Genomic DNA, 12,945 nt, shown 5'->3' with positions numbered 1-12,945 from the left:
ACCCACCACCCCTTCCTGCTGCCAGGCCTGAGCTTAGCCTCTCAGGAAGGAGTATTGGCACAGCCCCAACTTGAAGGGGAGGCAGTTCTGTGGGTCCCGCCACATGATCTAGCTCTTCCCCACAGTCCAACTCTTACCCCTTTCCTTGGCCCCTCTCTCCCTCCCTGACCAGCCACAGACAAGGTCCTCACCCTAGTCCTATGGCCTGTCATTTGTTATGGCAGCCCCTCTGGCTTTTCTGGACCATGCCTCTGTAGCACCTTCATTTTAAAGGAAACGGGTACAGCAAGAAACTAGTCAGTACCACCCAGAAAAAGACCACTTGGGTTCAAACCCATTTCCCTGGCCGAAGACCAGAGTATTCCACTCCTTACCAGACAGGACAGAGTTAATGAGTGGGTAAACCTTCCCCGCTCCCTCCCAAGACCGAAGATTAAGGCTGAGGCCTGCTGGCTAGAACTCAGCAATCTACTTTTCTGGGCCTTCAAATCCACAGGATTGTAGTTTCCACTGGGCTGTAGAAAATGAGACCTACGTGAAGGTGGTAGACAGAGACTTTGAAAACCCAGGACTTCTCTCTCTGCCTGGGACTGTGTACAGACTGAGCACAGCCTTTCCTTGCCCAGTCTCCACCCACACCTGCTTGTAAAAGGTAGCAGTGGACTTAGCCTCCCATGACCCAAAAGTTCCCAAGACCCAAAAGTGGTCTCAGGCCACTCATTCAGAGCACACACAGAACACTCCAGGATATATACACTTCTCTGTGGAAAAAGAGAACTCGACTTTATTCAGAAAGTCTACAAAATACTCCAGGCAGATAACTGGCTCACTTTAAGTCAGAAAATAAATAACTCTGGGAGCTGGGCAATGTTTAAAAAACCTTGGTGTTGCCATCCAGCTTTCCCTAAATATAAGATTAAGTGTGATTTATTTGTAGATATAAAATATAAAGTCCAGCCCAGGGCCCACATATTTCCCAGGGCAGAAAGCTGGGCTCTGATGGCGAGAATAACTTAAGATTCGTGCAATAAATAAGTGTAGAGGGTCAGCTGTATACAGTGTTGGGGAGGTGCTAGGGCCAGACTTCCCAGGGGACCAGTGGTCAGCCCCCACACCACCACGGATACTCCGGACCAAAGTGGAAGCCCTAAGTCCAAGGGATCCCCTTTTCTCCACTGCCTGCGTCAGGACTGTAGTGTCTGTCCCTGCCTACCACAGAGGTCATCTCCGTTGCCCCTCCTCTGGCTGGCCAGCTCCTCACCTCGTCCCTTAGTGTCACCTCCTCTCTCCTTCAGCTTCTCTTCCCCACCACCTAGACAAAGGTCTCCCAGGCAGAGAGGAGTCCCCGTGTGTTCCCCGTGAAGTCAGTCCATGGTTGGAATGTTAGGGCAGCAGTGAGAAGGCCCCAGTGGGGTTGCAGCTCAGCCACTCCGTCCTGTGTGGCCTTGGGTCCGTCTGCCTGACCGCTTCCCCATCTGTCAACTGAGCTCCACTGGTCCGTTCCAAAGACTCTGAGCTTGGGAAGGCCTGACATTCCTAGGTCCCAAGCAGAGTTGGGAGGTCTCTTGAGTTCTGCTTCCCAGCAGGGCAGCCCCACAAGGCCACACCCAGTCCTAAGTCGTGGGAAGTGTGGGAAGTTGGGAAGGGCATGCTGGTACAATCCAAAGCCTCTCCCGCCAGCTCTTCTCCGGGCCATCTCTACACCACCTCGCTTCCAATCTGAGATGGACTTTCAGCCCAGGGAAACCCAGGACCCCAACGTCCCCCTCACAACTTAGCAAAGTTGCCCCTCCCCAGGGCCATCAGGTCCCAGTCTGGGGGCCTGCAAGAGTTAGAAAGAGCCCAGGAAAGCAATGTGAAGTCATCACACTGGGTAACAGTGGCAGCGAAACGGGACCGGGAGCGGGAGGCACTCAGGCACTTTGGGAAGGGAGTCGGGTCGGAGGGGCGTGGGGCGGGGGAAGGGGCGGGTACTAAGAGCAGGGGGCGGGGTCAGGAGCGGGGGCGGGGCCGGGCGCCGACTTGACGATGGTGATGACGCTGGCGGGTGCCACCAGCGCGGCCGGGCCGCGGGCGGCGGCCACCGAGCGCGCGAAGCCCTGCAGCGCCTCACACTTGCCGCGCAGCGCGTCGAGCTCCAGGCGCATGGCGGCGTTCTCGCGCGCCAGCTTGTCCACCTCGCGCTCCAGCTCCGACTTCTGCTTCTGCAGCTCCTCCTTCTGGCACACGCGCTTCACCCGGCAGCTGGCCGCGTAGCCGCGGTTCTTGAGTGTGCGCCGCCGCTGCTTCAGCCGCGTCACCTCCTCCGCCGACAGACCGCGCAGGTTCCGGTTCAGCTCGCGCACCGACAACCCCATCAGCGCCTCATCCGACAGGTGCGGCGTGTTCTCGCTCAGCTCGCGCTTCACCTGCGAGCCGTGGGGAAACAGAGGCACGGGGCCGTGCTGGGGATGCCGCCCCACTTCCCAGTGCGCCCTGCCTCCCTCCCTCCCTCCCTCCCCGTTTTGGCGGTGACTGCACTTGAGCTAAGACCTTGAAGGTGACCGGGACCAACATCAGCACACTGGAGGCCACCAGGGCTCCAACTAACCAAGCTGAGAAACCCAGTCTGGAAAGCCCCTTTCAATGGGGAAAGCAGGCGCAGAAGGAAGTGACCTGCCCCTGTAGCCCTGTCGCTGCTTAGTCCCCTTTGGGGCTTCCAGGAAGGAAAGGGGAATTGGGATGTCGCTGCTCTGTGAGGAGAGCAGCAGAGAGACCACAGAAACCAGTGTGGTCCACAGACGCTAGCTCACCTTCAGGGCTTTGCTGGATAAGGGATCCACAGACATTTTTGCAGGAGCTGCCCTCTGGGCTGGAGACCTAGGAGAGAAAGAAGTTCAGGGTCATCTCAGCTGGTTTCTTCATGTTTTACTTAGAGTAAAATCCAGTCTCCACACCCTGGCCATTCAAGGCTCCTGTCTCAGAACTGAGACCTACCTCCTCTGAGCCCAGCTCCCCGGAGTGACTCACTATCTAGGTCTCTGCTGAAGGTCACCTCTTCAGAGAGGCCCTCCCTGACCACCGTCCATCCAGGCCGGTGGTTTGTCCCTCCCTCCCCATTCTCCAGCACAGTGTCAGTTTCACCACAGGCCCACCAGCCAAAGTTGGTGCCTGCATACACGAAGGACTTGAGAGACGGGAACCAAGGGGGTGGGCACTCCTCCCGTTGGCCACTTTCCCATAGGGAGGCATGTTCTGCTGTGTTTCAACTGTGTCTGGCCAGAGAAGATGCTCGTGTGGCAACTGTGGAATTCTCAGTTGTGACTCAGGCCTTGGTGGGGACAGTCTGGGGCTTCTGAGGAACTCTCACTGGGTTAGGGGTCGGCGGAGCAGCTCAGACAGCAGGAAGGAGTGGGGCCGGAAGGGGAAGTTGGCCGTTCAAGACACTTTTGACTGCCAGCTACTGTGGCCCCAAGGCTAGGAGGGTCTCATGGGGCCTGCAAGGGAGTAGAGGCACAGGGCAGGGACCCCAGCATCAGGAACAGACAGGAGGGTCCGAAGTTCAGGTCATCCTGTTAGATCATGAATTCAGAGCCACCTGGGCCTCATGAGCCCTGCCTCAAACACAACTAAGACTGATAAAGAGCCACTAGGTCAGGCATGACACACACCCTGCAATCCCAGGGTTGGGGAGGCGGAAGCAGGAAGATCACAATTTTTCGTCCATCCTTGGCTATATATCAAGTTCAAGCAAGACCCTATCTCTACAAGACAAAAGCCACCGTACCTCTTGTGATGTATCTAGAAGCTGCACCTGGGGCCCAGACCAGGACTTGGGGGCAGTTCTAGACTTCCTGTGTTGATTCTGGTGAGAGGGGGGTCTCCTTGATTCCACAGGAGAGCCTAGAACTTACGATCCTCCTGCCTGTTACCTGAGTACTGGGATTACAGGTGTGGGTTAACATGTCTGGTTGCGGTGGCATTTTTTAAACAATCCCCTGCCTGAGCTACACACTGTAGGGGGTAGGGGTGGGGTATCTGTCCATTGAGAAAATCTGACATGCCACAGCCCACATGGCACTCCCCATGGGTCCCATTGATCCCTATTAACCAGAAGACCAGAGTCCAGGCACCATGTAGTGCTCCAGACGGGCCCTGTGCCCAGCCCCACCCTGCTTCCCACCAGCCCGCCTCCATTCTGCCTCCAGCCTGGAGGAATCTTTTTATTTCCTCCCACCCACCAACCCCTGCCACCTCTCCACTTTCCTCCTCCGTTTATCTGCCAGGGTCCTGCTCACTCTCTGTCCCAGGGTAGGAAGGCCTCCCTGACCCACAGGTCTTGCCGGGCACCCTCTGTCCCCCAGCCTTTCTTGTCCTAGCCTTTCTCCCTTGGTGGGGTAATCATTTATTTCCTTCTTGTCCCTATACCAGACAGCTGAGTCAGCCCAGGGCTCAACAGGGGCAGGGAGCAGGCCATGGGGGTGTGGGTGGGTGGAGTTTCTGTCACGGTCACCCAGCTGGTCAGTGTCCCAGCCAAGTTCCAAGACCAGCAGCATGGGGGAACACAGTGTGAGTGAAACCTGCTAGTTAGCCTCCACGTCCTTCTCCTTGCCATCTGCCTCGTTTGAGGCAGATGTCACTGGTGCCAGGAGAACTGGAGCAAGCATAAGGACCCCACCCATGTGACCTTGGGCCCAGATCAGGGCTTGGGAGACAGGGAAAGGGGCACTGGCTGAGAGGCAAGCCCAGAGTTGGAGTTCTGTCCATGTTTTCAACAGGCTGTGCAACCTGAGGAGAGCTACTTCACATCTCTGGTCTCTACTATCCCATCTGTAAAGTGGGACAATGTCTTCCACGGTTTTAGTGGAAGCTTGTCGTATAAACAGAGGGACAGAGGTGGTCTGGCATCTTAGGAAAAGTGCTGAGCCTGACCAGGCGTCAGGGCTGCAGGCAGCTCTGGGGGTTTGTTCTGAGTCAGCATAGCCAGCTAGGGTCACCACAGAACTGCATGTAGGAAAGGCCCTAGAGACCACCCCCAGAGGAAGGAGTGACCCAGGGAGGCACATCACTTGCTGGAAGCCACACAGCAGCCTGTCTGCAATACAGGCAGAATTCTGACCTTTTTTTTTTTTCTTCTCCATTTTTTTGAGACAGGGTCTCTCTGTGTAGCCCTGGCTGTCCTGGAACTCGCTCTGTAGACCAGGCTGGCCTCGAACTCACAGAGATCCGCCTGCCTCTGCCTCCCGAGTGCTGGGATTAAAGGCGTGCGCGCCCCGCCCCGCCCCGCCCCGCCCCGCCCCGCCCCGCCCCGCCCCGCCCCGCCCCCAGGCTCAGGACTGACTCTCGATCCCTTCCTACCATCATCTTCGTTGTCGTCCTGATAACACTGTCAAATAATGCCCAAGGAGGGTGACAGAGGGGACACTGCCACAGAGGGCAGAGCCCAGGACTGAAGCCACTCTGAGCCAGACACGTCCTCACAGTATGTCCTCAGTATAGCTCCTCCTCCGAGCCCTGTTTCCTCATCTCTGTGAAGAGGAAGCCACTTCACCTGTGCTGTGCCTGGACCTAGGTCGGCTAGGGATGGGGTAAGCAAGTGACACCAGATATCCAGGCCTTCTTGCCAGTTGTGTGCAGCTGGACGGGTGAGGGGTACATGCTTAGTCAAGGGACCTGATGGAAGAAGGGGGTCTGCATAGGTTAACTAAGGACCCGCTGGGTGCTGAGTGCTCGGTGTTGAGTGTTGGGTGCTGTGCCTGGTCCAGAGCCTTGGCAGCAGAGCCTGGCCCCTCACGAGTCAGTTGTCTTTTCTGGTCTCCTTAAGTCTTAGATCAAGTCAGGGTTGGACTCGGTTGGCTGGGCACAGACCACTCTAACCAGGCACTTATTTCCCGTGAGATGAAACGGCCCCTGAATCTTTCAAAACCTCAGGTGGTGCACGCCTTTGATCCCAGCACTCAGGAGGCAGAGGCAGGTAAGCTGTGAGTTCGAGGCCAGCCTGGTCTACAGGGCGAGTTCCGGGGCAGCCAGGGCTACACAGAGAAACCCTGTCTCGAAAAACAAAACAAAACAACAAACCCCAAAACCTCACTTTTCCATTGAACCTTCACATGGCCTCAGAATCCTTCTCGACACAGCCAGCCCCCCCCCCCCAGAGAAGACAATGAACAGTCTACCCTAGGAAGGTTAGGACCCGCCCATCCTCCTCCATCCCATCCCCACAACCCCCACTCTAGCCTCAGGCCCCTCAGTGGCATCCTCAAAGGCCATGGAGGCCCACATTTGCCCAGGAATGTCCTAGCTCAGCAGTCAGCCAGTCACAGAGGGAATGTCCCAACACAAGAAGGGGGACAAATTTTCCCATCACCTTTGGCTTTTGGCTTCTAGCAGCAGGCCCCAGTTTCTAGGACACAAGGCAAGGAGACTCCACTGCCACTAGTCTGCCTGGCCCAAGGTGCCCACCCTCAAAGGCTTTTCTTCTTCCTGGGGAAGCCAGCAGGGCCAACTCCAGGTCTGAGGTTCCTAGTATTCTTTGGAGACCCAGGAATGAGCTCATTCTTGGGGACATGACGGCTAACCAGCCAGGGGCCATGGCCTTCCTGTCCCTGTCTCTGGCCCCTCGCTGTACACCCGAGACATCCTGCAGACGGCCCACCCACTGGCATGGGCTCCTCTCTGGCTGCTGAGCCGGACTGCTTACTTAGTGAGGACAGAGGGAAAAAATGTGTTTGCCTGGGTCTTGGCAGTAAGCACGGGGCGCCTCCTCCCTGCTAGAAGGGCGCAAGGCCGGGAGAACGGAGCAATGCAGGGAAGCAGCAGCCCGGGGTTCCAGCCCCATCCTGCTACCCATACTCTCACTGTGTGACTTCGGGTTGTCACTCCCTTTCTCTGGGCCTGGATTGCCCAACACGCCCAGCCTCCCCCCGAGTCTAAGGTACCACCCAGCAATGGCAATGTCTAGTTTACACTGTCAGATTCTGGCCCAGGGTAAAGCTCCAAAGCCTCCAGCAGGGTGGAGGCGCTGGAAGAAAGGAAAGGAAACCAGGGAAGGCCTCCTGGAGGCAGAAGCATGAGAGCACAGGCAGCCAGGCTATGAGCCCTCACCTCCTCCACCTGCACAGCTAGGAGCCACTTCCTCTTCCAGCCAGACCAAGACCACAATGGCCTCACCACTGCCTTACCCCCTCCTCTGCCCCCACCTCCAATAGCATCAAAGGGGTCACTAGAGACACAAACCTACAAACTTGACCATGTTTGGCAGGTTTCGAGACCTTGTGCTAGTTGGGTGTGGTCCACGTCCACCGTGATTGCAGCCAGCCCTCAAGAGGCAGAAATGGGAAGGCCAGCAGTTCAAAGCTGGCTCAGGCTACATAAGACCCTGTGTCACAAAACAGAACAAAACCAGGGCTAGAGAGGTGGCTCTGTGTTTAAGAGCACCTGCTGCTCTTGCAGAGGACCCAGCTTCTGTCCTCAGTAATACATCAGGTGGATCATAACCGCCCGTAACTACAGTTCCAGGGATCCGACACCCTCTGGCCCCCACAGCCAGCTGCCACACATGTGGTACACATAAACTCACTAAGGCACAAACACCTACGTAAATAAAAAATGAACTTTAAAAAAAAAAAATCTTTGAAAAAAAAAAATCAAAACCACAGTCCCATGCTACCAGCTGCCCCAGGCCACAGAAGAGCCTCCGGCCAATAACATGTTCCCTCCACTCTCTCAACATTCTTTTTGTTAATAACCAACGAATGAGCAGATTGGATTTCCTAACGACTATTGGCCAGGAGGAACACAGGCTCCTGTGTGTGTGTGTGTGTGTGAAGGAGGAGGCCATCTGCACCCTGAAGGACCTGCTCATTTGAGGGGAAATTCCTCCAAGACCCTTACAGCCCCCAGTCTCGCTTTCTGCCTCCCTGGGTCTGTGGTCCCTCTTTCTGTCTGTGTCGCTGAAGCCCAAGGACATGGATCCATTGCCCATTTCTTCAACTACCCACATATCCAAGAAGCACCCACTGTATGCCAGGCCCTGTGTTGAGCCCTGACAGCCCAACAAGGAATCGTAGCCCTTGTCCCCTGGGTTCCAGAGTCACCGAACCATCAGACTCTACTCCCCAGTCACCTCCCTGGGGAAACCTTCCATGATTGCCCTGGCTAAGTAGGAGCCCTCCTACTACTTAGGCCAAGGTAACTTCCCCTCCATGGCACCCATCTCAGCTGCCACTTGTTTGTGGCTCTTTGACTTTGTTTCCCAGAAGGCAGTCCCTGGGTCGGTCTGTTCACCGCACCCCTAAGTGTCTAGCCCAGCCACTGTGCAAGGCTAAGTACAGTGAAGCTTCCCTGTGCACTGAGATGGAGCCAGCAGCCCCACACGACCACAGCCACAGGTGAACTGGTCTCACTAGGCCTTCCTGCCATAGTGAGTGTTGCTCCTGAAGAAAAGGACCCAGACTTAGTTTCCAGCACTCACATGATGGCGGCACACAACCACCTGTAACTACAATTCCCAGGGATCCAAGACCCTCTTCTGACCTCTCCTGGCACCAGGCACACACAGGGTGCAAACACATACATGCAAGTAAAAGACTCATTTTTTAAAAAGCACGGCCCGGCGGTGGTGGCGCATGCCTTTAATCCCAGCACTCGGGAGGCAGAGCCAGGCAGATCTCTGTGAGTTCAAGGCCAGCCTGGTCTAAGAGTGAGTTCTAGGACAGTCAGGGCTACACAGAGAAACCCTGTCTCGAAAAACAAACCAAACCAAAAAAAAAGTGCATCATCTAGGGATCCTGGGCCTTAGTGGACCCCTGGGGATTCAGAGGAAATAGAATCTTTTAATGCTAAGTTTCCATCTGCCAGTAGCCAGTTAACCATTTCCCCTCACCACTGGCCCCCAGCCCCACTGGGGAATGTTTCTTGATCAGCTTTGAGGATGGACCCACCTAAGTCCTGTGGCCCTAGCTACAAGCCCCCAACCACCAACTCTACATACATCTCCAGCCGCAGGCCTTGGGGTTGGCTCTGCTTTCCCAGTTTCCCCTGGTAAACAGGCTGTGCATTGCAGCTGCCAGAGACGGCTCTCCTGCTGTCCTGCTGCAGACAGGGACACTGGAGCCCTCACAGTGGTAGCAGAACTCACTGGGCTCAAAGTTAAGGTGTCATTTTTCCGCCCCCTGACAAGCTCAGCTGCTACCTCCTTGGATTCCAGAACCCTCAGGTAGCGGGAACAAGAAGGAAAAAGTCTGAGTGGGATCATGGGGTTCCCAGAACCAGCCATCCTTCAGGTTGCTGGCCTAAACAGGTGCCTTCTAGCAGTGTTCCCCTCCCACATTAACCCTGCAGGAAGACCAGGGATTACACTGCCTGCTGATCTTGCTGGTCCAGGGTGGACTCTAGGTGTGCCAGTCTTTAATTAGCCCTGGGGTCCAGCAGTCCACATGCAGGTCCAGTCTAACAAGTCCCATCTGAGAACTGAAACTACCAGGAGCGTGGCTATCAGCCTCACTCCATCCTTCAGGATCCAGCAGGTGCAGCCTCAGAAATCCAGACAAGCCACTGTAGCCGCCAGAGTAGCCTGGGAGTCTTGCCTTCCCCAGTCTTTGCCACGGCCTTTCTGGCCTTCCCTGTTTCTCCTGAGACTGGAGAAATGGGACAGTCCAAGGATGAACAAACAGTCCATACTGAGCCAGAAAACCTGGGGCTAAGGAAGGACTTCCACGCACTTCGTTACCAGGTCCACCAGGTGGCCAGGAGAAGGCTGGCTCGCTCACCTCTGCTCTACCTAAGGCTGCAGGCACCCGCGCTGGGCGAGGAACAAACACTGATGTCACACGGCTACAGCCAGGGGAAACTCCGGAGACAACTGGGGCCGGGCAGTCCCGGCTGGTGGGAAGGAGGAGGATGGCAGAGGGTGGAGAGGAGGGAGAGAGAAAAAAATTCCAGACCTGGTGTGACCATCGATTGGGCCACTTCCTTCACTCGGGTCCTTATTCCGCATTTGCTCCAGTGGACACCGGTACGCACTCACTTCAAGGTACACCCGGCTAGTGTCAGTCTCCAGGGAGCGCGTGCGACCACAGACAAACAGACACACACACCCCGAGGTACACCGTGCGCACTCAGCCCGCGGGACCCAGGGCGCTCCCCAGAGAACACACGCGCATGCACGCCAGCGGGGGACGTAAACAAACCGCGCACACACGGTGCTGGGCGCGGCTCCAGGGACTGTTCTCACAGAGTCACGTACGTGCACGCCCCGCCCCCGCCTCCGCCCTGGCTTCCTCCCCGGCCCGCGCACCGCCTCCCAGCCAGCCCCTGTGAGGCCCCTCGGTGGGCAGATGCGCAGGGGGCGCCGACAGGACGGCCCCACGCGCGGCCCCAGGCACGATCTGGAGCGCTCACCCCTAGCGCGCTCCCGGTCCCTGACGCGTCCTTCCCGCTCTCCGCCAGGCCCGGCGCTCCGCGCGCGCACTGGTCGCAGCTGTCCCCGCAGCTGTCGCGGTGGCGGTCCCCGGCCGCTCTCGAGCCCCACTCCTCTCCGATCGGGACCGCGGTTCACTGGGTACCCGGCTCCGCGCAGCGCCGCTCCGAGTTTTGTTATGGGGCGGGCGGCGCAGGGGGCCGGAGCCGCGCGCAGTTGTAAGGCGAGCTTCCCGGAATTACTCACGCACAGGATTCCTTTCATTCATAAAAACCCAGTCATGCACTGACGTCATCGCCCCGGCCGCCGGCCGGCCCCAGAGCTGCCGCCGAGAGCCAAGGCCACGCCCCACGCCCAAGTGAGGCCCCGCCTCCAGTAGGCCCCGTTCTAGGGGCCCACAGCCAGAGCCTGCTGGGTTCTCAGCCCCCCCACCCCACCCCCGGACTTGGTCCTCTATGCATTCACGTGACACCTCTCGAGAATGGCAGTGGCGGTATCACTTGCTTCACTTTACAGTTCACTGTCTGGACTCTTCTCTTCGATCCTTTGCCCGGATGATCTCATCCAGTCTCGTGGTTTTAAATGCCATCTCTGTACCTGTGAGCCCTAGGTTTGTATTCCCGGAGCCACAGCAACTGCCAGCTCCAGTCTTCAGCTGCGCCTCCGCTCGCCCCAGCGACGCCTGCCTCCACCGTGTGGTTAAAGGTGCTTGTCACTGACTCTGACAACTTCCACGACGGAAAGGAGACAATTGACTCCTGAAAGCTGTCCTCTGATCTCCACTTAGAGTGGCATGTGTACACTCACACAGAGACACATAATAAACGAATTGAAGGTAAATATAAAAGTTATAAATAGCCGGGCGGTGGTGACGCACGCCTTTAATCCCAGCACTCGGGAGGCAGAGCCAGGCGGATCTCTGTGAGTTCGAGGCCAGCCTGGTCTCCAAAGCGAGTTCCAGGAAAGACGCAAAGCTACACAGAGAAACCCTGTCTCGAAAAACAAAACAAAAAAAAAAAAAGTTATAAATCATGAGTTGTCTATCCTGTTCATGCCCACTTCCCTACCTTTTAAAGAGCTGAGGCCATGCCTGGCAAATAGTAGGGGCTTGCTCACCTAGTGAAGGAATCCAGTAGACTTGTATGACATGTGGGAACCCACGTGACTAGAGCCTTTGGCCTCATCCCCAGCCTAGGAGCACAAAGGAGTGAGGCTTCAGCATCCACACCCTGATGCCCTTAGAAGTCGATCTGGTCTTGGTAATGGTCAAATGATGTTGTGCAATGTTGCATGTAAAAGTGGGTTTAGGCTGGGCAGTGGTGGCACACGCCTTTAATCCCAGCACTCGGGAGGCAGAGCCAGGCGGATCTCTGTGAGTTCGAGGCCAGCCTCGTCTACAGAGAGAGAACCAGGACAGGCATCAAAACTACGCAGAGAAACCCTGTCTCAAAAAAAAAAAGGGGGGGGGGGGAGGGTTGTTGGCCCTTCTCACACTCTCTTTTCAGTCCTGAGATGGCTCGAAGAAAATGGTACCCCGCAAGGTCAAGGCAAATGAGGAAGAATAGATCTTCGGCCTTAGAGCTCAGGTGGCTGGAGGAGAGAATTAGTTGGTATGAGACCTTGGTCCATGTCACGGGTCTCTCTGGTAAGGAGAGACCATTTGCCGAGAGGGACTGGTGAATGAAGGAGAGAGCTGGTGAAGACAAGTCCTCCCCATGTGCTGCCATGGCGGCGGCAAGAACTGGGCACTGTTGTTCTGTCTACCAAACTCTGGGCCACAGGAGGAAACCAGCTGCAACTCTTGGACTCAGGACCTGTCAATTCCCCGAGTTCTTGCTCACTTGGGATGAAAGACCAGGCCGATTGAGGATGTTACCTCCATCCCCTCTGACAGCCCCCACAGGAAGGAAGGTCACTGTGGTCACTGTCTGTGGACAGGACTTCTCAGGTTATTTTCTGTTAATAAATTGCCTTCCTGTAAGCTTAAAAAAAAAAAAAAAGTGGGGCACGGCTCTCTAGCTTGAGGCAGCTCTGACTAGCTAAGTCTGGGACAACTTGGGCATTAAAATAGAGTAACAAAGGATCATTACCTATTAAGTAAGAATTGTTGCGTTTACACTGGTAGAAATAAATAGACGAAAGTGGGGGGAATCCCTCAAGTGGAGAGAGCCATGGCATTAGAGAATGACCATCATGCCACCCCATTGTAGTGACACGGTGCAACAGGGGTCTGCAGCAGGAATTTATGTTTGACAAGAAGCGAGGTGTTCACGTAGTTTGGAGCCAGCGAGATGGCTCAGCAGGTAAAGGCACTTGCCACCCAAGGACGCAAGTCTGACAACTCAAGTTCAAGCCCTCAGAATCCACGAAATGGTCAAAGGAGAGCATTGACCTCACCAAGTTGTCTTCTGACCTAACTAGACATGGGTCGCACATACAGAGAGAGAGAGACAGAGAGACAGAGAGAGACAGAGGATGATGATGATTAATAAAAGTTTTTAAAAAGATATTTTAGGTTGGAGAATTGGCTCAACAGTTAAGGCCAT

The 12,945-nt window shown here is 55.9% G+C and overlaps 2 protein-coding genes across 5 annotated transcripts in view; one reads left to right on the top strand and one right to left on the bottom strand.

The window, feature by feature from the left end:
• Pla2g6 (phospholipase A2 group VI) overlaps window positions 1–12,945 on the top strand; it is a 138,734-nt gene that overhangs the window by 64,415 nt on the left and 61,374 nt on the right. The gene's annotated exons all lie outside the window — the stretch shown is intronic.
• On the bottom strand, window positions 753–11,047 carry Maff (MAF bZIP transcription factor F). 2 transcript variants are annotated; one of them, XM_052748348.1, is made up of 3 exons: window positions 10,381–11,047; window positions 2,793–2,859; window positions 753–2,408 (listed from the first exon to the last, which is right to left on the bottom strand). In XM_052748348.1, the coding sequence occupies exons 2-3, from the start codon at window positions 2,826–2,828 to the stop codon at window positions 1,974–1,976; spliced, it is 471 nt and encodes a 156-aa protein (XP_052604308.1). In that variant the 5' UTR covers window positions 2,829–2,859; window positions 10,381–11,047; the 3' UTR covers window positions 753–1,973. The 2 variants fall into 2 exon arrangements, with proteins under 2 accessions (XP_052604308.1, XP_052604307.1); XM_052748347.1 differs by lacking the exon at window positions 10,381–11,047 and adding an exon at window positions 9,924–10,353.

This window comes from Peromyscus californicus, unplaced genomic scaffold, assembly GCF_007827085.1.
Source record: "Peromyscus californicus insignis strain IS unplaced genomic scaffold, ASM782708v3 Scaffold_20__1_contigs__length_68692818, whole genome shotgun sequence".
In the NCBI taxonomy this organism is placed as follows: domain Eukaryota; kingdom Metazoa; phylum Chordata; class Mammalia; order Rodentia; family Cricetidae; genus Peromyscus; species Peromyscus californicus.
The sequence above is the reverse complement of the archived record's forward strand: the minus strand, read 5'-3'. Positions and strand labels throughout refer to the sequence as shown.